Here is a 27,711-nt window from a genome sequence, read left to right as displayed (position 1 = left end):
CGGGCATGAATATTCCATAGTGTGCTATTTTTAAATGCTTAAATTCCAGCGCCGATACACGGTGGCACAATTGGTTTCTCCGGTTATAGCTGTGCTGGCTACCTAGGGGCGAAGTGTTGAACTCTATGTTTAGCTTCGCTGTCCAGTTTTTGGCTTGCTAGACGGTTCTTTTTTTTGCGGAGAGACAACTTCGTCTAGGGTCCTAACCAACGACCCGTTGCCTAACAGACCTGCTCGACCTAGTATCGGCCTGTTTTTAACCCGCCACCTCGCAACCATCGACACGTGGTACGTATCGGGACGTTGATGATTACGCTAGGTTGCTACTTGGGTAAAAATGAATGTCTTTGCTTTAATTTAATGAATTCTCTTTTTTATTAACTCGCAGAAGATTACCTTGGTCGACTCCAATTTCAGATAATGTGGCTTATTTTATAATCCTGATTCTAAATCTAATTTCAAATTGATTTAACTTATTATAAAACGATAAAAGTTGGATTTCGGGCTAACTCGACCAGATGTTGGCAGTACCCTCTCAGAGTTTAATTAATTTTATTTAATATTTAGGTCTTACCAAAACTTAGCAGTTTCCCATGCTTCATTTTTCAAAATTTATTTCACTGAAAAGGGCTGATTTGTTTTAAAATATATAAATCTATATAATCACAAAAAAAGAGAATGGATGTCAAATGATCCTAAAGTTTTTATGATTTATTCAAAAAAATGTTTTTTAATCGTTAAAACACAAATCTTCTATTCGATATGCTTCCTAAATGGGCTGTTGATTAATTCTAAAATTATGACCTAGGGTAGGGCTTCTTGGTATATAATGACCTCTATCGAAAATAATTCATCTAACATATGTTTTCACCTTACTTTCCCTCCCAGGTCCCAGTGGTGCCGACCATCGTGAACGTGGACGACGATCTGCTGGTTCCCTCATCGCCACCCAGGCGTCTCAGTCGCAGCAGCATCGATCTGCGCGATCTGGAATACAAGAACGAGACAACCGTGATCAAAAGCTCGGACTCCGTCAGCTCCATCTTTCCGCTGAACTTCGAGAACAATCTGCGCTACGCGGGCAGCGAGCCGCTTCAGGTGAAGGAAAATCAGCAGCAGCGTCCGTCACGGAAGGAAAGCTTCAAGCAAATCAACATCTTTCAGCCGTTTTTCTCGCGAAACTCAAGTCTGCTGAAGTCCTATATCAAAAGTGGCAGCAACGCTGGTAGCAATCTTAACAATAGCAATAATCGGGATGGATCCGTTAGTACTAGTATCAACAACAATCGAACAGCTTCGGAGAAGAAGTTGAATAATAAGAATAATGACAATCGCTCCAACAACAACATTATCGACCTAATAAATGTGACATCCTCTCTGAACAAATCCAGCCGAATAATTGACAAAGAGGTCAACACGCACAAGCGGCACCAGATGGCAGCCAGTGAGTCGGACTTCTTAACCATGATCCAGAGGCAGAGGTCCCAGCGGTTGGGACTGATGAAAAATAGCGCAAGTTTGAAGAAAACCACCCACAAGAATGGTCCCTCAGACGACCAGTTGATGTACGCGTTGAGTGACTCGGATTTCACAGCAGCTTTGCACGGTGATGAGGCAATTATGAAGTGCATCAAAAATCTAAAGGCTTGCGCTGAACAGCGGGAAGGAATATTCAAAATTGTTCTCAACAGTGAGGGGGGAACTGTTGCCGCGGCTACCGCTGGCATCCACGAAACACCGGACATTCTGATCGGCTGTCTCGACCGCGGATTTGGCAGCACTAGTCCTAAGGAAAATTTGTCCAGTCGAGTTGAAGAAAGCGCGTTCATTAAGTCGTCTAATTTAAAAGTTGTGAATAGTAGTAATAGCGTAAACCAATGCAGCACAGTAATGGATAGCAATCTAAGCCACGATGAAAACAATTATGTGATAGATTTAATATCGACATTGTCGTCAGCAGGATCTCCTCCGCATTCGGCTGGCTTGTTGCCGGAAACGATTTTCCGGGAGCAGGAGCGTCTCAAGGCGTGCGATAAACAGTCTGGTGTTCTAGACAGCCTAAAACCACTAACGGCGCACCCCGACTCGGGGAGTCCTGTAAACATTTTAAGCGAAACGTCCACCATATCGTTGGATCTAGTGTCCACAAGTCCCTGCACAAAGCTCAACGTTCCTAGCGCTGCCACTATTCCGGTTCCTACTGCTGCTGCAGTCACAACCGAAGACAGTGTCAACCCCGTAGATCATTCCGTGGATCCTGTGGCTGTCAATAATCCCGATATCATAATCGAGAACATCCGAAATGATAGCTTGTACAATCAGCAGCAGCAACAGATATCGGCGGCCACTTCGACGACGGCGGTCATGCCACCGTCGATAATGACCACATCGCCAGTGCACCCGGCCGGGTTGCAACGGAAACGACAATCGTCCACCGTAACGTACAACATTAACGTGATCAATTTCAGCGACAATCCTGACGATGATCAGGGCAGCTACCAGATGAACAACCGGAGTGCAGGTCCGGGTACAGCCTCTGGAGCCGGTGCTAGGTCCAATAGTTCCACAAGTAAGTGTGGTTTTTTTTACGGTGGTTGGTTGTTCATTTATGTAGACTTTGTAAACTGCAGTATTACACGTACTTTAATTTTATTTCTGGTGTGTCTAGATGTGCGCTAATTATTATCCACTTTAGTTCAGCTTGTGGCACCACATACTACTATTTTCATACATCACATTAAATGTTTATTTGATGGGGTGAAGGTGAACTACTACGGAAGCGAGACTACTGTATGTTAGGATCCATACAATAGGATTTTTATGCTGTCTTCTGTTTCCGTTCATTTTTCACTTAAAATGCAGTCGTACGACAAAAAAAGAAATTAGATCGTGAAGTAATTTTCAGCATAACGGGGCTTTTCCGTCAAACGCGCTCGGTGGTAGAGTGTCGACTAAGCTTGGTATCCACAACCAGACTAGCTATGGCCTAAGTTGCAGTTTTCTGCGTGTGAAAAGAGACTCTCTAACAGTCACAAAAATATTTTCCACCAAACAGGGTGATACGATTTTGGTCATAGGGTAAATTACCTTTCCAGTAGTTTAATTAAAAAGAAGAAAACTAGAACGCATCACATGTAATCACTCACAAATGCAACATTGCAAGTAATACAACAAAAAAGTTTTTTCTCACACAACAAACCTGACGACGTGTTCTCTCTGAGCACAAATTCATGATTATTGAACAGAACGAGTACCTATGTAGGTGCATCGTACGCATCCAAAATTTTGTCATTGGTGCTGGTTTACAATTCCTTACAAACACTGTTTTTTAAACGTTGATAGGTTTTACAGTTTCTGGGTAAAAAAAAGTTAAATGTGATCCTTTTCGAATAGACACGTGAATTTTTTTTCGAGATGTATATAGTAGACAAAATTAATTTTTACCAAGCTCACAACGATTCACTAAAATGTAAGACAATACTCACCAACTGCAGAGACGAATTTGCTTGAAATGATGCTTGATTGTTATACACAAAAGAAGACAAATGAGAGAATGAAAGAGCATTATTACTTAAATTTTCGTAGCAGCTTCGAATATTCATTGCTTGGCTTGTTATCTTATTTTACGAGAGTTCTCACACCAACTTTTCCATCATTACACAGTGCAACAAAAAATGACTTTTTTTCTGCCTTGGTTTCTATATATTATTTTTTTGTGTATTTTGATGCAAAACCAAATTTCCCGGAGTTTGAACATATTTCAACTTGAAGGGCAACAATGGCGCCATTTTGATTTTTTGAGGAATCGGAAATTTTCGAAGTTTTTTCGGCGCCATTTTGTTTTAAGACCAAATATCAAAAATCCAAGAGTTTGTCCACATATTAGCAGCTTCTTACCCATCTTTGAAAAAAAAAAAACAGATCTTAAATCTAATAAAAACTGAGCTCAAAACGGTGATTCTACGAAAACGGTTTTGGCATGGTTTTGGTATAATGAAATAATATCGAGTATGTGTGAGGATCAATGGTGATGCACTAATATCTAAAAGTGGTAGTCAAATTATGTCTTATATCAAGTAAAAAAGTCTCAGGAATTGATTGGTAGGTGTCTGATTTACGTAAAACGTCAGCAATATGTCAATTTTGCCCCAATTTCCCTACAATACTAAAATAGGTTCTTCACGACGTTAGATTAACTTATTTGAAATCTGTATAATGTAACATCAAGAATGTAAGCGCTACTCAAAGATACAATAACAAATTGTCTTTACATGATCCACCTCCTTTTGAGTGGAAGGGGTTGCATTTTTGGCCGGTCAAAACATATTTGGCCGGCGTCTTCGATAAAGTTAAATGCGACCCCATCCCCGCAAGAAAGAGAGGATTATGTAAAGACAAATTGTTATTGTATCTTTAAGTATCACTTACACTCTTGATATCTTGATATATTTCAGCTAGTGGTGGGACTATCCGGATTAAAATATCCGGATATCCGACCTCGGATATCCGACGAATATCCAAAATCCGGATCAACCGGATATCCGGATATTATCCGATAGGATATCCGGATTTTCGGATAGTCGGATATCCGGATATCCGGATATTGTATCCGAACATAGTTTAATGAGAATTATGTAAATAATTACCTACGAGGGGATGGGGGATTGTGAAAAAAGCCATTTTCCGCGTTACATTTCATTCGAACGGGCCTAAAAGACAGAAAAAAAATCCGGATATCCGGATCGTATATCCGGATATCCGACTATTCGATTATCCGTATCCGGATATCCGGACATCCGAATAATATTCGTTTGCACATCCGTGATCCGTGATCCGAGCTTCGGACACCCGGATCACGAATATATCCGGTTAAAAGTCCCAGCACTACTTCCAGCTGGTCTCGAGGCACGATGCTGGCCTAACAAGCCAGTCGTCGTGGGTTCGAGTCCCGGCTCGGGAGAGACTGTTAGTGTCAGTAGGATCGTAGCGTTAGCCCCGCAATTGTCCTGTACACTTTTAACAGTCGGCTGCGAAGTCTGTGAATAGTCAAACAGAAGGTCGAATTCCGAGACGGAATGTTTATATGTAAACCTACTGTAACATATGCTCGCCATACTCTAATATGGGTGGATTGGGACAAATGGAACCTCAAGGAGTTTATAGTATTTCAGCTCAACTTCAAGAAAAGTATTGACGTCATGATTCCACTTGCCCCTTCTCAACTCTACGTTCTTGAAATTATCGAAAAAATAAACTAAAATATGACATAACTTTGTAAGGAAAAGTCCTGGAGATATATGGTCTTCGACAAAAATGTGTGTTTTGTGAGCCCTAATATTTCCTCCGAGCAACACTTTCGTGCAAAATGCAACTAACAAAAGTTAAGTACAAAAAACTAACTTTAAAGTAAGTTCCATGTAATATACTTTATAACTTTATACCGAAAAAAGATAGGATTTTTATTTGTTCAACAAAGTTTCATATATTTGAATCTTCTACAACTTTGCTGAATAAACAATTCTTCTATCTTTTAACACAAAAAAGTTAATTTTTTTATTTTTAGTATAGTAAACTTTTCAAATTTTTTGACAATTTGCGATTATGCGGGTCATTCATTCAAACAATTATTCCGAAAACACTATTAAGCTAGGATGAAGGTGAAAGGCGCTATGAAATTAGGTTCCACTTTTTACCTTATTGGACCACTGTGCACCGGCCAGATTAATTCATTAAATTAACCTATTGTGGACTTTTTTCTTGCAGTGGATCACTCGTCAGAAAGTCGCAATTTATATTATCATAATTCGGAATTCAATAAATGTTTATTACCGATAAAAGTTTTTCGAAATTCACTCGAGTAGTCATACAATTGTGTATATCTGGCGGCTGGTCCACTACAGGAAAGGGGTCCACTGTGGGTTAATTTACCCTAAATTGAAATTTTCAGACAATCTACATCAAAATAACAAGAAACATTTGTAAATTCCAGTTTATGTCAAGAGATTAAACACTTTTTGGCCAGGGTGGTCCACTGAAAGGGGTGTTTCATTCAAGATAGTTTAACCCTAGTCGGTATGCGATGAATTTTCTCAATGTGTTCTCATGAACTCCAAACCGTTCTTGGATGCCGTATCCGATGAAACGAAAGCCTTCACCAATTATACCAGCTCAATGGCCAAATTTAAAGTAAGGTAAACTAACCTTCAGTGGACCCTTGTGCTTAGTCAGGTGACCTGATTGTTTAGTTGCAATAAAAAAACTGAGAAACGTATTTTAAGGCATTACTTTTCGGTTCCCAATGGAATTGCAACGTAGGCCTTATTGGAGAAAAGCTCATATCAAGTAAGTTTCCTTTTTTGTATTGGTGTTAGCACACCTGAAAAGGGTCGATTATCGGTGGTGGTGCTGATGTCGTTGTTGTGAACCCTATCAAATTTGCAACCCAAATTGCCAGTAAATTTACTGGTTTCTTATACACCATTGCCCATTTATCCATGCCATTGGATTTCATAATGTCGTATAGACACTGTTCCGGCTTAAGGAATCCTAATATTGTATGGTACCGTGCTGGATCGAAATCCGTACACCTTGATGTTTTTCTTCAGTTTTAAGCATTTTAAAAATGAAAATTCATATGATAGTTTACATCTACATGTCCGTTGAGCTGTTGGCCTTCTGTTAAACTAAACTATGCGCCAGTAGGCCATGAAGAAAAAATATTAAAAATGAAAAATCAATCGTGAATCGGTTTTAGTTGTCATTTTGTTGTATCGTTAGAGAATTTACTAAGGAAACGTTCTTCAGATAAAAACGTTTTTCAAGTGGGATATAAGTGTTTTACTCTGTGAATGTTTTGGAAATTGATGGAAAAGGTAAATCTTTGTCATTTTCGAGCTGTATATTGTCTGATAAATAAGGTAAACTGTATTTATTCAACAAAAACTGTGCCGTACGGATTTTGATCCTTGTTAATTGCTTGAATCGAAATCCGTACAGCGTGTGTATCATGCATATATTGTTGAACTTTCTTCTTGTTTTCAGCATATAATGGAAGAAAACAAGTATAAGTATACGGCAAACAGTTCCTAAGGAGCTGTGACTGAGGTGCGCAAGGGAAAGTCGTACCGGGAAGCTTCGAGAGGTTCCGGTGCTCCGGTTACTACAATAAGGGGTGCTGTAGCGATTCGCTACGAAAATTGCACTATTTCTGCCGATATAAAAAATAAGAAAACCGTGTGAAACTTTAGGAACCAATTGATCCTCAAAATATATTTATTCGTAAATTTAAAGATAAATTATAAATAAAAGATGTTCATTTTTGTACTTCTATATTTACACGGATTTTGATTCATTGCTGTATGGACTTTGATCCAGTCTATATCGCGTGTGTGCGGATTTCGATTCAAAAGTGTACGGGTTTTGATTCAGACAAAAACCTGTGTACGGATTTCGATTCCAAACATGTTCTATTTAAACATGATTTTTTCGAGTTTCAGAGTGATTTTAATCATTTTGCTTGAAAATAGTGATAAAATATAAGTAGACCTATAAGTAAACATGTCAGTTTAAAGCATAAACTAGGTAACTTTTTCCGACACATTGTAGAATTAGCTATTTCAAGCAAGTTTGTAGAGAATTGGAAAATTCTATCTCCTAACCTTACAAATTTATAAGGTATAAAAGTAAAGCACCCCCTTGAAATGTGTTTTTGAGTGATAACGCTCTTATCTTAATTTTGCCGTTGTTCAAGTGTTCTACAAACTTCGCACTTAGATTAATTGTCACAGTTTTTCAGAAGAAAGTGTATCGCCATTTCTTAATTCGGAGGAGTTATGTCTGTTTTTGCAGTTTTTGACATAATTTTCAAGAGAGCATATCTTGCGGAAAGGCAGTTATTGGCAGCTACTTTCAGTTTCATTTTATTCGGATATATATATTCTCTCCAATTGTGTATATATATCGTACTGGAATCGAAGGGGATTGATAGTAATTTTTCGGAAATTAAGTTGCAACTTTTTTGGAATTTGATTATTTTTAATCAACTTTTTTTAAAATCGGACAATCGGTGTCCGTAAATAAGTAAGCCATGGACGTTTGGTGATTTGACAGGGGCTTGGAAATTCAAGCGTAGTGTTGAAATGTGTTACTTTAGGAAATCCGAGTTGTTTGACGTATGGTTTAAGTCAGATTCGCGAGCGCGAAGTGAAAATGTAATTAAATATGTTCAGAGCAAAATAGGTGGAGAGAAATTAGATTCAAAGCGAAAGCAGTTCATCGTGAATGTTCCATCCGTCACGACAGCAACAATAAGAACGCGAATACATAGACAAGGCAAATTGAGTACATACATCCCTCTCTACCTAGCAGCTCGATGGAGTGAGCACCGATTCATCGATGCTATTCCCATTCATTCTATGTACGACCATTGAAGTGTTCAGTTCGTAGTTCGCGCGATCAAATTTAAATTTAAAGTTAATAAAGATAGTTTGCTAAGTGTTAATCACGTGTATTCCATCGATCGATCAACCGTATACAGTCCACTCTAAACTAATCCGGCCAGGGAATCATGAACAACTTTTTAGTGTCACGGGTTTCACGTTTCTAACCCACGTCTTATGGTCCATTGATGTGGAACATAAATTGGTCCTTCGAACCGGATCATAGCACAGCGAATGAAAAGTGACCCGAAGGATCGGTATCCAGTTCATAAGAGGTTTCCTTCCAAGAAGGAATCATTCCAAGAACACGTGATAAAACAGCAGATCGAAAAGTACAGCCGTCGCAAAGTACAGCCGTCGCGAAGTACAGTCGTCGCGTGCGCGTCGCGAGGTAAAATTGCGAGTCGATACAAGCGAGAACGTGTTCAAGGACGTTTTGCTGCGCGTGTGCTACGTTGCCGTTTTTGTGTGAAAGAGAGTCTCGATACGAACACTGTGTGAGAAAGGATCATCAAACAAAAAAGAAGTGAAGTGAGAGGTTTCGAAATGCCGCTAGAACATTCACCAGTAAGAAATATGCTATAAAATCAAAACCAAGTGGACCAACTGCAAGAAGGTCAGAATGTTCCACTTCTGAGTCGAAGCCGAGACAGTAATACTCCAACCGGACAACATTCAAGGTCCAATTCGTCCGCTTCATTTCACGGATTCAATTGGGAGGAGGGAATGGAGCTGGAGTCGATGCGAAAATTGAAGGGCTTGTTCCGGCAGAGAGGACAGATCGAACAGAAGCTAGTGAGGATTCAGTTGACTTTGCGAACGTAGAGTAGTATGACGTTAGCCCAGTTGCAGTGCGCGGAGAAGAAACTAGTTGTAATCTACAGCGAGTTCAGCCACTTCCAATGTGAAATCATGGCCTTGATTCCTGATGAAGCATCGGATGAGCAAGATGAAATTTACTGCACTTTTGAGTCATACCGAGTTGTCGAATCACATCCAGGAAAGAATCAATGCTGCTACTCAAATGCAAACCGTGAGTTCATCTGTTTCCCCACAGGCTATTAATCAGCAGCAGCCGTTGAAAGCACCTATCCCTACATTTGACGGTAATTATGCTAATTGGCCAAAATTCAAGGCGATTTTCCAAGATCTGAAGGCACAGTCCGGGGACTCAGAGGTACCCAGCAAAGAGATGTGCTCCCGAAATACGAACAAACAATCTCCTTTCTCAAAACCAGTTGTCAAGTGCTGGAGCAGTGTGAATCGTCGCAAGCTTTCTCCCAACGAACCGCCGTGAAATCAAAGGTTTCACCAGTCAACAACAAAATGCCATCGCTAAAGACTAACGCAGTTACTTCAAGTTCCAGCAAGTCTTCAGGTTCCTGCCACTTTTGTGGAGGTTCACATCTTAACTTCCAATGTGAGGAATTCAAGCAGCTGACAGCAACTCAAGGGGCAGAAAAGGTTCGAGCAAAAGGTTTGTGCTTTAACTGCCTCCGGAAGGGACATCAGTCAAAACAGTGCACATCTAACAACACGTGTCGAAAATGCAGCCGCAAACATCACACCATCCTCCACGATGATGCTGAAAGGAACAGCAGTCAGGATTGCAAAGCCGACATCGCCGCGCCAAAGCAACCTGTCGCGAATAATTAACCAACTGTTGTTCAGCCTTCTGTTTCGGCGGTGGATAAACCAGTATCCACTACATGCTCAAGCAATCACGTTTCAACATTAAAGACCGTCTTGCTAATGACTGCTGTCGTTCAAGCCATTGATGAACATAATCAGTCCCACCCTTGTCGAGTCCTACTTGACAGTGGGTCTCAAGTTAATTTCGTCACCGAGAAAATGGCAACCCACCTGGGTTGTTCTAGAATGCCAGCAAATGTATCAATCACTGGAATCAATGCCCTGAGAAGTCTAGCTCGTGATAAGGTGTTCGTTAAATTCCAATCGAGCTACGGAGACTTTCAAGCCAACATCGAGTGTCTGGTTACAACCAAGGTAACTGGAACTATTCCTAACCGAACGATTGATTTCAGCTCCTGGGAACTTCCTGAAGGCATTCAACTCGCCGATCCACATTTCTTCCAGCCAGAAAAGGTTGATTTCATAAGGGAGTTTGAAGACCTCGGCCACTGCAGAGAAGTTAACGAAGCTGAGGATCCAGGTAATATGGATACGTACTATCTGCCGCATCATGCAGTATTACGACCGTCAAGCTCAACCACGAAGTGCCGTGTCGTTTTTCGATGCTAGCGCCAAAATGGACCCATCAAAACTATCGCTCAATGAGGTTCTTCAAGCAGGACCAGTTGTACAGAATGGAATATTCTCTATTACGCTGCGATTCCGTAAGTACGCTTATGCATTTTCAAGCGATATAGAAAAAATGTACCGGCAAGTGTTCGTTGCGCCGGAAGAACGCCGATTCCTCCGATGCTTTTGGAGGTCCGACCCGTCACATCCATTAAGGGCTCTCGAGCTTAATACCGTTACTTACGGAACAGCTTGTGCGCCATACCAAGCAACAAGGTGTTTGGTTCAACTTGCCAAGGAAGAAGTTTCCCATCGGCTCTCGAATCTTGACTGAGGACTTTTACGTTGACGATGCGCTTTCTGGCGCTAACACGTTGGAAGAAGCTCTCGAAAGCCAACGTCAATCAAAAGAACTGCTAACCAGAGGTGGTTTCCACATTCACAAATGGTGCTCCAATTCGGCAGAATTTCTAGAGCACATTCCACCAACCGACCGAGAAAGGAAGGTACCTTTTCTTGAGTACGGAGCAAATGAAGTAATAAAGGTGCTTGGATTGTTGTGGGATCCTGACGGCGACGTCCTCATGATAGAAAATCCGCCGAAATGTTCTTTTCCGGATGATAAGCTAGCCACGAAACGAATGATTTATTCCGAGGTGGCAAAATTGTTCGATCCACTCGGACTATTTGCGCCAGTAATTGTTATGGCCAAACTGTTGGTGCAGCAGCTTTGGAAAATATCAGCTGGATGGGACGATCCCATCGATGAAACCATCCGCGAAAATTGGGCTACTCTGCGCGCATCCCTTCCAGACCTTGGACGCATTCATGTTCCAAGGTGTGTTATGTTCCCGAATGCGATTGCATATGAGTTGCATGGTTTTTCCGATGCATCGAACGTGGCGTACGGTGCATGCGTCTACTTGAAAAGTATTTTCACCAATGGATCCGCCAACCTACGTCTTCTATGCAGCAAGTCAAAGGTTGCCCCATTAGACGATGTCTCCATTCCTCGTAAAGAGCTCTGTGCCGCTCATCTGCTTTCGAAATTGATCAGCCAGGTCGTTCCCGCGCTTCAAATTAACTTTCGAGAAGTTGGTCTCTGGTCGGACAGCACCATTGTTCTGGCATGGCTGAAGAAACCGTTAGATCAACTTCAGACGTTCGTAAGGAATCGGATTGCTTTGATACGAAAGGATACTAATGAGTATCGATGGAGTTATGTTTGCTCGGCCAATAATCCCGCCGATATCGTTTCTCGAGGAAAGCTGCCAGAAGATTTAAAACAAAATATTCTCTGGTGGAGCGGTTCAAGGTTCCTGTGTGAAGTAGAATATGACGTTGAAGACACCGAAGAGATTTCGGAGAATAATCTTCCCGAACTGAAAGTCCACGTCATATCCGTGTCAGCTCACGATTCGTTTCCATTCTTCGAAAAATTCAGTTCTTTTCGGAAAATCCAGCGCACCATGTGCTACGTTATACGGTTTAATCGAAATTACAAACGGCCAAAGTCTAATCGTGTGAAGCATCTTTCCATCGAAGAACTACGTCAAGCATCCGAAGCAATCGTCAAGGCGATTCAACAAGCACATCTTGGGGACGAAATTAAGCGAGTGATTTCCAACCAAACATGCAAGCGTCTTGGTAACCTGCGTCCAGTGTATGAAAACGGTTTACTACGAGTTGGAGGGCGATTAGATCGCTCAGTGCTGCCGTTTGCTGCAAAACATCAGTTAATACTTCCTGATAAAGATCCTGTAACGAAAAAACTCATTAGAACTTTGCATATGGAGCATCTTCACGTCGGCCAGGCCGGTTTGATCAGCATCATTCGTCAAAGGTACTGGCTTTTAAATGCTAAATCAGCTGTGCGACAAGTAACACGATCGTGCGTTACATGTTTCCGAACAAAACCGGTTGAAACCAAACAGCTAATGGGAAATCTCCCTACCTCGAGAATTGTGCCATCACCACCGTTCGCAGTTACTGGCGTCGATTATGCCGGTCCATTCATGGTGAGGCAAGGTTCTTATCGTCCGAAGCTTGTTAAGTCCTACGTCGCAGTTTACGTATGTATGGCGACAAAGGCTGTACATTTAGAGATCGTGTCCGACTTTACGACGGATGTCTTCTTGGCGTCTTTGAAACGGTTCATTAGTCGGAGAGGAATGGTGCAGCAAATTCACTCTGACAATGCGACCAACTTTCATGGAGCAAGCAACCAACTGCACGAGTTGTATCGACAGTTTCAGAATCAACAAGAGGTGAAGAAAATCCAGCAGTTTTGTGAAGTACGCGAGCTACAGTGGCATTTCATCCCACCAGACGCACCAGAGTTCGGTGGTCTCTGGGAAGCGGCGGTCAAGGCGACGAAAACTCACCTGAAGCGAGTCGTAGGGAATGCAAATCTCACTTACGAAGAAATGGCAACCATTCTAGCCGAAATAGAAGCCATTTTAAATTCTCGTCCGTTGTTCAGTTTGTCCAACGATCCTGCCGATCCACAGGTTATAACACCAGCTCATTACCTCATAGGTCGACCGTTGTCTGCACCAGCTGAGCCATCTTTAGAAGACACCAAGGTCAGCCGACTCGATCGATGGCAACATCTCCAGCTCATGCGGGAGCATTTTTGGCGAGCGTGGTCAAGGGACTATCTTAATTCTCTCCAACCACGTAAGAAGAATACCAGAGCAACGTCGAACGTTTGACCTGGCATGGTCGTTCTTCTCCACGATAAGACGCAACCTCCGCTCAGCTGGAAACTGGGCAGAATCACCGGAGAGTATCCTGGTGACGACGGCTTAGTGCGAGCCATTGACGTATTTTCCAACGGAGCAACATACCGTCGTCCAATCAACAAGGTCTCGATAATTCCAATCGAGGACAACGTCTGCTCTGCCCCGGTCCTTTCTGGTGATACGAAGTTTCAACCCGGGAGGAGAATGTTCCATCCGTCACGACAGCAACAATAAGAACGCGAATACATAGACAAGGCAAATTGAGTACATACATCCCTCTCTACCTAGCAGCTCGATGGAGTGAGCACCGATTCATCGATGCTATTCCCATTCATTCTATGTACGACCATTGAAGTGTTCAGTTCGTAGTTCGCGCGAGCAAATTTAAATTTAAAGTTAATAAAGATTGTTTGCTAAGTGTTAGTCACGTGTATTCCATCGATCGATCAACCGTATACAGTCCACTCTAAACTAATCCGGCCAGGGAATCGTGAACAACTTTTTAGTGTCACGGGTTTCACGTTTCTAACCCACGTCTTATGGTCCATTGATGTGGAACGAGAAGTTATGTTACAATCTACAACAAAAATGGCTGTTTTCCAAGCGGACTTATGCTAAGTTCGTAGATCGCAATGAAACTTGGCTTCAAAATGAATAAAATGACTTGTGTTAGGTCGAAACTGAAAAATCCAGAGTTTTGGGTCAATCGGACAACCCCCGTTCAATTGCGGCGCTCTCCATTTTAGTATTTTTTGACAAAAAATTATTTTCCATCTTTTGGAAAAACATCATATCTCAGAGACCGTAAGAGCTACAGACAATATTAGACACTCTTTTGAAAGGTTAATAAATTTACAATCGAATGGCATTATCAGATTTTACAAACAGTGTTGCCAATATTGATATTTTTACGTTCAAAAATCAAACTTCGTTTTACATCCCCATTTTTTTTTAAAGCTGATGTCACCAATGTGTTCAGCGGAAAATTTTACATAAGAATCGCCTATTCACAAAATGCAATATGCGCCGTCGCGGAGATATTCAACTTTTAAGATAACGAGCTCGTTAAGTTTACACAACAAATGTGACCAAATGTTGAAACGCACTCGAAACAAAAGCACTATTTCACATCACAAGTGTGGGTTTCTCATGTCCTTTTTGATGGTTTATTCCTTTGTTTTTATAACGTGGTTTCTGTCAAAACATACGCAGGTGGATTTGAGTCTTCACGACAGTGAAAAAAATGGTGTGCTCAATAGGTTTGAGTTTAAAAAGTAAGTGTACAGCTGAACATTACAATCGATCGCACTTAACATCGCGAGAATCTGGTGTTCGACGTTTGCAAACAATATGCAGAAGCCATGAAAAAGAGTTTGGCCAATATTTCGCAACTAGACAGAAACAATGCTGCAATCCGCTCAATTGCCATGGCGGTGCTCGTAGGGAAAATTTAAAAATCATTTCGTCACGTTTTCATGAGAGGTTTTAGGAGTTCAATCAGGAAATAGTAGAAGTTCGAAAGACATGCATCCAATCCCAGTCCGCACAAATGACATGTTGGTGACCTTTAAAAGAAGGTTCTTTTTCGTATGAAGAATATGTTCTGTAAATGGTCAGGAATGCTGAAAAAGCGTCGAAAAGGCGGGGCTTAGAGCCCTATACAATCTTTTGGCAATTGTCACAAAGTGGTTTGTTAGAAATATTCTACATTTAAATATTTTCTACTTGGTGATATTTATAGGAGAAACCAGAAACGTTTCTATTTTTCTAAATTGTCACCGCGAGTGGTGTTTTTATGAATAAATTCATTAATATTTTCCGTGACAAAGTTCCAAAATAAAATAATTTATTCGTGACCAACTCCCGAACATTGCACTTGTATTTTTTTATATTACCGATGAAATAATCAACTGTGTAGGTACATATAAACAATAACATAAAACAAGTTGTAATTGCGATAAATGTCAAGAGCTATTTTCACATGCAATCCCATTTTCGTTGTGAAAGTGAATCGCCTACCCCATAAAATTTTCATGCGCCCACAGAAAAATAATGTTTTAGATAGCATTTGTAAAATTTTGGATATATTAGGAACACGAAAAATAAATTTGTTGCTCTTTTCGCGCAAATGTCTGTTCATATGTGAGTCTTGCTATAATCTAGTTACAAAATATATGGACATTTTAGATGAAAACGTTTAAATCATATTACGGTTCAATTTTATTATATACATTTTTACCGATTTTAGCAATTATCGTCTCCATTTTAGTGAGTCATTGAATTCTAGATGTTCGTCACCAATTATTCTTGGTGACTTCCGTAAAAAATCATGCATTCTTCTTGATAACAATTATAGATCCTACCTGCATTCGTCAAAAAATCAATTCATTCAAATAAAATGTTACTGGATTGAAAAGGGATGATTACTCGAACTCCGCCGAAATTTTGAAAAAGATCACATATTCTTTTCTAACAACATTTGGCATATGTATTTTCCTTAAAAAATTCACGGTGACTAAATAGTAACATTTGTCCCGATGTTTACTTTTACTGATATTTGTTTAAACCAGAAAAGACGACTACCAAAATCATTGTGACAATGTTAATAATTTATATTTTTTTTAAAAAGTCGCATATTCTTTTAAACAAAACTTCTGACATATATTTTCTTATGAGAGTTACAGTGACTAATTAAGGAAACTATTGCTATGAAAAGTCACCATGAACTTACCAGAGAAATTTACCCGTACCTCTTAATGACTTGGTGACTATTCTAAGACAAAATGCCACTCGTACTTTAAATTATCACCGTGACTACTCTGTGGGGAGAATACTTTTGTTTCTAAAGAAAAACAAATTTCGTCTGTGACTCTTCAGAGAAAAATTAATATATTTTAGTTCAATTATCACAGAGATAAAAAAAATGAAATTTTGTTTTTAAATCATTGCTTTCGTGTCTTTCGTGAGAAAATTTGCACAATATTTTTCTAGAAAAAGTAATAGTTACTCGATTATAAAAACTGTTTCCATATTATTTTTAAAACATTCAGGTGACAATTGTAACAAAAAAGCACCTTTTTATTTGTGATTCTCGTGCGGATTGGGATGTGATGCAGCACTGAGAGCGGAGGTTGTAAGGATTAATTCACAAGATAGAATGATGGATCAGGAAACAGGTGTAGCAATCGATAAAAATAGTATACCTCAGCACAAGTAATGTTACAAGCATTATAGTTAACTTCATTATTTCCTTGTTATAGATACTGGTGAGTTGGATCATTTAGCTGAAGAATTGGAAACTCCGCATTTTTTTTTTTTTTTTTTTTTTTTTTTAAAGGTGGCGGGGAAATATGCAAACAGACACCTGAGAAGAGAACTCAGGGTGTGGGGATGAGACTAGGGGAGAGATGCTGGGGTAGTTACACTCGCCCAGACACCTACTGATCCCTGTCCCGACCCACTAAAACCCCTCCAGTCTCCAGCCCTGGTCTTCCCGGAACGACGGTTAAGTATTACGTCGGGGAGTGGCTTTTGTGCGTGATGCACCCTCTTTACTCTTATAACCTCCTAGCTAACTACCTGGAGACTGGTAATTAGCTACCACTGGCGTGTTGGTGGTTGGCCCGCCACACACGTTGCAGCTCCAGAACAATCTGAGAGGCGGCCGCACAGACCGCGTTCCAGATGTCCGGGTCGTCGCACATCCTCCGGACTAGATTGTCCGGAGTAGTGCCAGGCCCGCTCACAGCCATCATGTTGCTCCTCGCTCTTGCGAAACGGGGGCATACGAAGAAGACATGCCTAGCAGTCTCCTCCTCCTCCACGCACTCGGGACACATGGGGGACACCGCGTGTCCGAACCTGTGCAGATATTGCCTGAAACAACCATGGCCTGACAGGATTTGTGTCAGGTGGAAGTTCACTTCGCCATGTCGTCTCCCGACGCAGCCGGATATCTCCGGTATGAGTCGGTGCGTCCATCTGCCCTTTGTGGAGTTGGACCATTCCCGCTGCCAGCGGAGCATCGAGAATGACCTTCTGGTACCTCGTATGCCCCTTGTGTCACGTTGGTCGAAACACTCTCTGTCCTCCTTGATGGCGATGCTGATAGGCATCATGCCGGACAAGACACAGATTGCATCGTATGACACCGTACGATACGCACTCGCAACTCTCAGGCACATGAGCCTGTAGGTACTTTCCAGTTTACCACGGTAACTGTTAGTACCTAGCGCTCTGGACCACACTGGCCCACCATACCTAAGTATGGACGAAACCACGCTGGCAAGAAGTCTTCGCTTGCTGCCATAAACCGCTGAGCTATTGGACATCATACGAGATAGTGCTGCAATAGCCGATGAGGCCCTCTTACAGGCATAGTCGACGTGACTCCCGAACGTGAGCTTGTCGTCCACCATAACCCCCAAGAGCTTCAGGGATTGCTTCGAGGTGATGGTGCAGTCTCCGACTCTGACCACCGCCTGTTGCTCCGATTTACGGTTGTTCACAACCGTGACCTCCGTCTTATGATGCGCGAGCTCAAGTTTCCTGGAGCGCATCCAGTCCTCGACCTTGCGTATACAGTGCGCGGCCGTCAACTCGACCTCCTCGATAGACTCGCCGTAAACCTCCAGCGTTATGTCGTCTGCAAAGCCGACGATCACAACCCCTACAGGGAACCGTGTACACCCTCCGTGTACCTCACCAGTCTGTTGCGGATGATCCTCTCAAGCACCTTGCCCGCGGTGTCCAGCAGGCAGATAGGCCTATATGCCGATGGGTCCCCTGGCGGTTTCCCAGCCTTCGGCAATAAGACCAGTCTCTGCCGCTTCCACCTGTCCGGAAAGAGACAGTCATCCAGGCACCTCTGCATGACTGCCCTGAACAGCCCGGGGGCCGTTTTTATCGCCAGCCTGATCGCCAGGTTAGGGATACCATCCGGTCCCGGTGCCTTGCTCACCTTTAGGGATTTGGCGATCACGATGAGTTCCTCATTCGTAACCCTTGCCTCCTCCCCTGCCTCGACACGGCTGTCGTCGCTCACGGATTGGATGCTCGGCAGGTTGGCCGACCATCTCTGGTCTATGTCTGAGATACTGGAACGTCGGACGTGAGACTCGACTGCCGGAGGCCAAGGACTTGGCTCGTGGCGTGGAAAAAGTCCCTCGATGATACGCTCCAGCATCGCTGGTGATCGCTCTGCAGGCGCCAGCGCGCCTTTAGTCTTGGCCATTACGATCCTGTAGGCGTCACCCCACGGATTTGTATTGGCACTCGCACATAGCCTATCGAAGCAGGCCCTCTTGCTGGCCTTTATCGCACTCTTTAGCATCGATCTTGCCGAACTGAATGCTGCGCGGCGCTCTGTCCTCTCTTCTTCGTTTCGCGCACGCTGCATCCTCCGTCTTGCACGGAGGCACGCACTGCGAAGGTCGGCTATCGCGTCCGTCCACCAGTAAACCGGTGGCTTTCCATTCCTAGGTTGGCGAGTCCTAGGCATGGTGGCGTCGCACGCCCGCGATAGCATAGCAACTAGTTGGTCAGCAGTCGGGCGAAGCCAACTGCCCCCCTCGCGCTCCCTTCTCATTGCCTCTTCGAATACCTCGGCATCAAAGTGCGATGTCTTCCACCCGCGAACGGTCGGAGTGTTGGCTCTACCCGTCGCTTGCCGCCTCTCGTTGTTGTCTACACTATAACAGACCGCCTGGTGGTCGCTATTAGTGTAGCCATCGTCTACCCTCCAGTTCTTGATCAGTCCTGGGCTGGAGAACGTCACGTCGATGATCGACTCCGCACCATTTCTGCTAAATGTACTTTTGTTCCCAACGTTGGCCAGATCTAGGTTGAGCTTTGCAAAAGCCCCCAACAGGATCTGGCCCCTCTGGTTCGTGAAGCGACTTCCCCACTCAACAGCCCAAGCGTTGAAGTCGCCCGCCCCCACCAACGGCGTTAGGCCCGTTAGCTCCATGGATAGGAGGTCGACCATCTGGGTGAACCTTTCGGTAGACCAACGTGGCGGAGCATAGCAACTGCAGTAGAACACTCCGTTTACCTTAGCAACTACGTACCCTTCTTCTGAGGTTGAGACAACCTCCTGAACCGGGAACTTGCTCGTCGTACATATGGCCGCCAAACTGGACTTATTAGGGATGCGGTAGGGATCCGATATGACGGCGATGTCCGACAACGACTCAGTGGCTGCTTGGTGTAGCAGCTGCTGAGCCGCGAAGCAATGGTTCAGGTTCAGTTGCGTCACCCTTACGCCCGTGGTTTCGCAGCCGGCTTACCGGCTGGGCACCTGGGGCCTCCCATAAAGTGTTTGGCGTCCCGTTTCCCGGAACATACCATGCACTTGGGAGACTCCACACAGTCCTTTGCTTTATGGCCTGCACCTCCACATCGCCTGCACAGCTGGCTCCTATCGGGCCCCTTGCAGGTCCAGGACTTATGTCCGCCCTCAAAGCACCGGAAGCAAATGTCTGGTTGCTGTAGTATGCCCAGAGTACATACAGACCAGCCGACCTTCAACTTGCCCTCTTTCAGGGCCAGGTTAGCGTCCGCCGACGATAGTCGGAAGGTAGCTATCTGGGTCCCCGCCGGACCTTTGCGGAGGCGGATTGACTCCTTAGCCACCTCCACCCCGCACTTCGCTTTTAGGGCTTGTGCAATGTCGCCCCCCTCAGTGATTTCGTCCAGGTTTTTAAGCTGGAGAGTCACTTCTGAGGTGAGTGCCCGCACTTGCACCTCCTTCCCTAGGACCTTTTCAGCTACCGTTTTGTAGGTAGCCCCCTTGTTCTTGGCGTCCTTCCGGAGCTCAAGTATCATCTCGCCAGTGCGAGATCGGCGGATACTCCGCACATCCGCCCCCAGATCCTTGAGCTGGGTTTCCCCCCTCATCTTCTTCAAGACTTCTGAGTACTTCGACCCATCCGTCTTGAGTATGAGGGCATCACCCCTACTCCGCGCCTTTTTGACCTTTTTTGGTCCTCTGGCCGCTCCGCCATCATGTCGCGTCGCACCTTCCCGACGCTTCCTACCCTCTACGGTAGTCCAAGGGTTGCCCGTAGCCTCCACCTGTGCCTTTTCCGCGGTGGACCTTGAACCGGTTGGCGTGTGTTCCCGTGGGAGTAGCACGACCAATCGTTTCTTGGTGTTCCCGGGGGCCGTTTCCCCCGGGGACTGCCTCGTTCGCTTAGCGACCTGCCCCGTGGAGCAGACCGACGCGAACGAGGGGGCGTCTGTCTGCACCTCTTTAGATGCAGTCGCCCTCCCGGTCCTGGCCGCTTTCTCGGCCGCCTTCACCCGAGCTCCGAGTTCTTCGTGCTCCTTTCTGGCTTCATCAATGGTGCTCCGAAGCAGGAGGAGGCTCTGCTTCAGGTCGCCAGCGATGTTTCGCCTGTTCGCCAAGAACTCGATTATGGCATCGAGTTGTTCAGACAGCGCCGCCACTCTTGGCCGCGTGTCCATACACCTTTCGACGGCCTTGACTAGCAAGGGACCGTCTACCGAGATGTCTGGTGTGGACACCGACGGATTCGCCGTTTTTCCACCTCCAGACTTCGCCGCATCCGTCTCCGCCTTCTTCTGCGGAGACCGCTGGATGCCACCTCGTGCGAAGGGATTTGGTAACCCCTCCGCACCCGTCTCTTTTGTTTTTGAGTTCAACATTTTTGATTATTGGGTCCCCCTACCAGCCGCTATCCTTATCCATAATGGAGTAGTCGCCTAAATGGTCCCAAGGTAGTCTATGCCGGAGCAGTGAGGCCATGGCTAGGGGCGGCTGCCATAGCGCCTTATGGGCAACTATGACACCCCCGACCGGCGCAAGTCAGGAAAAGACATCTGATCCTACTCCTGCCGGGTTCCCACCCGGCAATGGACTCGGAACGTACTGGAAGGCCTGCCAGGTTTTACGGGACGGAGACCCCTGCACCGGTTGTAATCTCGCCGTTTCAAGCCGTTATCACACGACATTACTAAGGGAGCTCGGCGCAGGTGCCAGCCCAAAATCATGGTACGAAAACGAAATCCGACTCTTATCCTATAGTGATGCGACCAGTTGCCGTAATTGGGAACATTACTGGCATCAGTCCCAATGGGCGGAAACTCCGCATGAGCTGAGTAAAAGGATGTTTCACACTATATTCTTTACAACATGAAAATGTTGGAAATGAATGATTAGCTCACTTCAGCGATGTCATTATTGTTTTGTTTTATTTGAAATTGTTTTGAACCTATCGAGTAAATACAGTGGAGAAAAACTGCTCAAGGTATCAAAAGCTTAAAAAAAATCTTTTGAGGCTGTTTCTAGTCAGCAAAATGAAGGTCTAGAGAATGCTGGATAGGAAATGGTTCGGCAACTCAAAGAAAAATTTCTAATTTGTAATGAAACGAGCGAAAAATCCGCCAGTTATCAATGTTGCCAGGTTCGATTCAGTTAAATCTGTTCCAGGGATCCGAGGAATGCATTCGGCGACACCTCAAGCTGACGAACCATTTGAATGAAGGCATTGTCTTCATTTCAATTCAACTCCAAAAGTTAAACAAAAATAGTCACGTACTACAAAAATCAAACGGTAGTTTCTGACAAACGTGTTAAATGAATATTATTTATGAAACGCACGTTGTACTGTTAATTCAGGTACCATCAAGTAGAGTATGAGAAACCAGTTTTTGAGATTCGAAGCGGTGATTTAGTTTGGGATGCGTTTTAATAAGGCTTATCGCATTTGTAGGCGTATTGTTGGAATTTAACGAACTCGTTATCTTAAAAGTTGAATATATCCGCAACGGCACATATTGCATTTTATGGATAGGTTGATTCTTATGTATTTTCCGCTGAACACATTGGTGATATCAGATTTAAAAAAAAAAAATTGGGTGTGTTTTGAGATAAATTAAGTTTTAGTTTTAAACGTAAAAATATCAATATTGGCAACACTGTTTGCAAAATCTGATGATGCCATTCGATTGTAAATTTAATACCCTTTGATAAGTGTGTCTAATATTGTCTGTAGCTTTTACGGTCTCTATGTTATGATGTTTTTTTCAAAACATGGAAAATGATTTTTTGTCAAAAAATACTTAAATGGAGGGCCTCGCAATTGGAGGGGGTTTGTCTGATTGACCCAAAACTCTGGATTTTTCTGTTTCGACATAAAACAAGTCATTTTATTCATTTTGAAGTGAATCGGAGAGGGTCGTTGCATTTGCCTGATCACTTGACATGAAATGACCCATATCCAATTCCTATTCAATCATTCCCAATAGTTAATACCGAGCGATGAGTAAAGAACAAACGGAATATTTTTACACAGATCATCTACGTAGTACTTACGTGACTTTGATTTGCGGATGACTAGTAGGTATTCATTAAAAATGAACAGCCAATTTTAAATTTTTCTTTCGTGATTTGACAATATTTTCAATTAGTCACTAGAAGTTTTGATTATCATTGTTTCACTTCACAACATTACCTAATTGTCAAGGGTTCATTTTGGCGGTAATCTAATTTATATACTTTGCCACATTAGTATACACGGACGCTATCATACCACAGTTATTTCCGATTGAAGTTATACCAAACTGCACAAATCGTGTTTCGTCGAGTTCCACACCGTACCCCAACGGACCTTCCGAATCACCTTAACACGACACATGTTTTCTCCTCCTGCACACAGTTGTTTCTCACCAAGTTGGAATCTTCCATTAGTGACATTGTGGAACAAATTTTTACATTCTGTAGCTTTGATCGATGGAATTGTTGCCTTTAGTAGAGTTTCCGGTAAGGTGTAGTTCTTATAATCCGATACACCCCATCCTGTAACGATGTATCGCGGAGGCTGGAAGTTTTTTAGTTCCGGAGTGTGCGGTAAGCAAATTGGGTGAATATGATCTGTCGTGAAATAGGTGGAAAAATATTTATGAAACTAAGTACAATTAAATCAAAGGATAATGAGCGACAACGCTTGGAATTTATTTTTTGAGATGTTAGATGCTGAAGTGTTGTTCCGTTTTTTACGACGATATATCTCTACCTGTATTCTGCACCAAGCAACTTGTAACTTCTAAAATTTATTATAAAAAATCACAGGAGGGTTGTGTGCAAAGCCACGACCGCAAGGTTGAAGTAGAATACTTTTACACAGCTCTACTTACGGCTGTACATTAACCTACGGCCGGGCGAATCGGTTCGCCCCGCTTTTCGCGTTTAACCTGGCAGAGGCCTAATGCGCACAGCCAACACAATAGAAAGGTGTTTTCACATTGAAAATTAGACTCGGCTTTACTAAAGTAAGTGTTGACAAATGCATCTACCGCTTATACCGCCGCTATCGTACGAAAGCGCGTCGTTTTATGTGGGGAATAATATCAACAACGAAAAATGACGCGCGTCTTAGCACACCCGAACTGTTTCGCCGTGCTGCTTCCATTTACTTCCTTATAACATCCGCCTCATGGAAGTAGCGGCCGCATCTACCGCTGAGGCTGTTACCATACTGCTACTGGTACCCAGAGCTATTAACTCTTCAAATTAAGTCTTTTATTTGTCCTCAAAAGAACAATTGTTCAATTCCATATCGGATATAATGCAATCACATCTCTGTAATATTACCGACAGTAATATTCTTCTGAACAAAATGATCCAACTTTTCCATTAGAGGAAGTGCCGGCTGATGTACGGCAAAAATCTCGCCCGATCATTCGCGTTGGCGTTCGTTCTCAGGCAGAGGCCTGAGACGAGGTGACCAACCACAGGCAGACTTGGCATTTCTCTGCACCAGGTGTATCCGTCGACTCGCACGAGAAGCAGACTACTCGATTCGCGCGAAGAGAATTTTTTTCGCATGCCGTGAAAACGCATTAGTTCGGAGGTGCGCGTGTGTTATTTCTCGAGTACACGGCGGGTGCACCGTGTAGATGAATGAAACCAAATGAGAAAACTGATATCCTATGCTTTGTCTACTTTTTATTGGAGAAAAAAGGTCAGTCACACGTGTTGAGTAGTTGATTTTCGTGCCATAATGACTAGAAAACAGAAGTATTACAGAGATTTTACGCCGCAAAAACTGCCCCCGGACCATTATTTTATCTTTACGGACAGTCTCAGTTCTATTCAGGCTCTTCGTCGATGAAAACGATGAAGCACTCTCCGTACACGTACAGGAACATCAGAATGTTTTATCCGAAATATCTTATTAGATTACCTTAATGTGGATCCTTTTTCATTGTTCCATTCCGGTTATTAAGAAGGCGGACACTTTGGATTAGGTGGGCACATCAAATAGTGATATTTATGATAGACCTACAATTTCCTACAATTAGCTTTTGCAATTTTCTCGTCAGAGTACGCCTTCAAACTGGCAGACCTCATCCTTTCACTACGGGTTAGACGCACATCTACTGCGAATCAGGCTCACACATAGTAATCAATGCGTTTGTGGATTGAACTATCATGACAATATGTACATTTTGGTGGTTTTGGTGGTGCTGAACTCCGGGGCACTAGATCGTTACTTTTGGATACCCATGTTCAAGTTTGTGGTATCCTGGATCAAAGAAACAAGGCATGAACGATACTGATTTATGACTTCCATAAATCGGAGTAAGATTGTGCCAGTGGAGTGAAATTGTGCCATACAAACAGGGGCGGACGAAGGCTGATTTGAGCTGCAGGCGAAGACTGATTTTGCCGCACCCCCCCCCCCCCTCAAGTTTTTATTTTATATGAAAACGTATTTTCTATAGACTCGAAAATTTGATTAGACAGCATGTGTTGTGTCACAATTCAAAAATTACCTTTTTATGCTTTCAATGTTGCAAATTTTTTTATCGTTTCCGACATATCAATTTCTTGAAGCACCTGTCTTTCTATCGATATTATCGCCAAGCCACACAAACGTTCTTGCGACATGGTCGATCGTAGTTACGTCTTTATAAGTTTTAATTTTGAGAAACTTCTCTCGCCACTTGTTACTTACTTACTTTACTTTACTTTTAAGGCGACAGACCGATTATCAATCCAGTGCCGAATCCAGAATACGTCGCCATGTCACTCGGTCTTGGGCTGCTATCCTCCAATCGCCCCTAACACCTATTTCGCGTGCATCCTCGTCGACAGCACACATCCAACGAGTGCGGGGTCTACCCCGAAGTCGACGACCTCTATCGGGATTCCTGCTAAATATAGCCTTCGCTTGATGCTCATCCGGCATTCTCGCTACATGCCCAGCCCACTGAAGCCTGCCGTGTTTTATCCGCTTGACTATATCCGCCGATTCGTATGCCTGGTACACTTCATGGTTCATGCGTCTGCGCCAAACACCATTTTCTAGTTTGCCGCCAAGGTTTGAAAAAAAACCCTACGCTCAAAAACACCAAGAGCTCGCCGATCAGCCTCTTTCAGCGTCCATGATTCATGGCCGTAGAGAGCCTCCGGAAGAATCAGTGTCTTATAGAGTGCAAGTTTTGTACGGATTTGCAGACTGCGGGACCTTAGCTGGTTACGTAATCCTTAAAAGGCCCTGTTTGCGGCTGCTATCCGCCTCTTTATCCCACGGCTAACCTCGTTGTCACATGTCACTAATGTTCCCAGGTAAATAAATTCGTCGACTACTTCAAATGTTTCCCCATCTAGCACCACCGCAGCACCAACCTCCAACGGACTACCACGCACTCTGCCAGCCACCATGTATTTCGTTTAGGCAGAGTTTATGACAAGCCCTAATCTCGCCGCTTCTCGCCTGAGAGGTCCGAAGGCCTCTTTCACTGCTCTACGATTAATACCAATAATGTCGATATCATCCGCAAAACCTAGAACAAACAACAATATCGCACGCTAGCCTGGGGGCTAATGCGGTCTCGATCAACTAGATTAGTTGGGAGAATTCGTTATCGATATTGTTTTTCGGCACATTTTGCATGTTGTAGAATAAGTACAACGACACACCGTGGCCCAGTGCTGAGTCGAGAAAATTTTTCGCTCGAAAAGTTCCTCGAGCTGATCGGGAATCGAACCCAATATCACAACCGTGTGGGAGAGCTAGCCGACCGACATCGCTAACCACAGAACCACGGGGAAGCGTGTGCGATTTCGTAATGATGGTGCCGCTTCTCTGCACACCAGCTCTCAGCACCTTCCAATGCGATGTTGAACAATAAGTTCGACAGCCCATCACCCTGCTTCAAATCATTTAACGTCACGAAAGGGTCCGATACCTCGCCGGCTATCCTGACGCTTGATGTAGAACCCTCAAGGGTGGCACGTATAAACCTAATCAGCTTTGTTGGGAAGCCATGTTCGAGCATGATCCGTCATAACTCATTTCTCTTAACTGAATCGTACGCTGCCCTGAAGTCTATTAACAGATGGTGCGTCTGCAGGTTGAATTCTCGAAATTTATCCAGGATTTGTCGCAAGGTAAACATTTGGTCCGTCGTGGAGCGTCCCCCTCGAAAACCGCATTGGTACTCGGCAACAAAGGTCTCCTGCAATGGCCTCAGTCTGTGGAACAGGATGCGGGAGAGAATTTTGTACACGGTATTGAGAAGAGTTATGCCCCGATAATTGCTACAGTCCAGGCGATGACCTTTTTTGTAGATCGGGCATATGAGACCCTCCAACCAGTCCGAGGGCAGTTCTTCATCAGACCACACTCTCAACATGATCCGATGGATGGCACGATACAGCTGTTCGCTCCCGACTTTGAAGAGTTCGGCGGGAATGCCGTCCTTCCTGGTTGCCTTGCAGTTTCTCAGCTCTTTCACTGCTTTCTTCACCTCGTCCATGAATGGTGGATCCACAGCTTGACCATCATCCTCAATAGTCATCCTGCTCCTTTCGACTCCACTGTTTCCCTCACCGTTCAACAGCACACTGAAGTGTTCCTTCCAACGCCTGGCCACCTCTGTTTTATCGGTTATCAGGTTCCCCTCCCTATCGTTGCACATGACAGGAGCTGACACGTTTCGATTCCTAATTCCGTTGACCTTCTTGTAGAAGCTCCTCGCATCGTGCCTGGAGAAGCAACCGCAAGAATATGCTCCCAATGCTGTCGTTTCTTCCGGCGATGGAGTCTTCTTTTCAGCGGCTCTAGCATCTCGATATCTACCCACGCTCTGACGAGTCACAGCCGTGGCCAACATGTGACCCCTGGCGCGGTTCTTCTCCTCCGTCACTCGCTGGCACCCAGCGTCAAACCACTCATTGGACGCAGCTGCCGCAGTTGTACCCAACACTTCTCGCGCTGTAGTGCTCATCGAACTGT

General features: G+C 43.8%; 2 protein-coding genes across 10 annotated transcripts in view; one reads left to right on the top strand and one right to left on the bottom strand.

The window, feature by feature from the left end:
- LOC129733813 (octopamine receptor beta-2R) overlaps positions 1-27,711 on the bottom strand; it is a 525,686-nt gene that overhangs the window by 133,784 nt on the left and 364,191 nt on the right. The window lies entirely within an intron of this gene.
- LOC129733219 (octopamine receptor beta-3R-like) overlaps positions 1-27,711 on the top strand; it is a 325,956-nt gene that overhangs the window by 225,875 nt on the left and 72,370 nt on the right. For all 9 annotated transcript variants that reach the window (XM_055695222.1, XM_055695231.1, XM_055695100.1 and 6 more), the window contains one exon: positions 889-2,569. In XM_055695222.1, the coding sequence (XP_055551197.1) occupies positions 889-2,569 (1,681 nt within the window). The remainder of the gene's footprint in view (positions 1-888; positions 2,570-27,711) is intronic.

This window comes from Wyeomyia smithii, chromosome 1 (genome assembly GCF_029784165.1).
Source record: "Wyeomyia smithii strain HCP4-BCI-WySm-NY-G18 chromosome 1, ASM2978416v1, whole genome shotgun sequence".
Lineage (NCBI taxonomy): Eukaryota > Metazoa > Arthropoda > Insecta > Diptera > Culicidae > Wyeomyia > Wyeomyia smithii.
The sequence above is the reverse complement of the archived record's forward strand: the minus strand, read 5'-3'. Positions and strand labels throughout refer to the sequence as shown.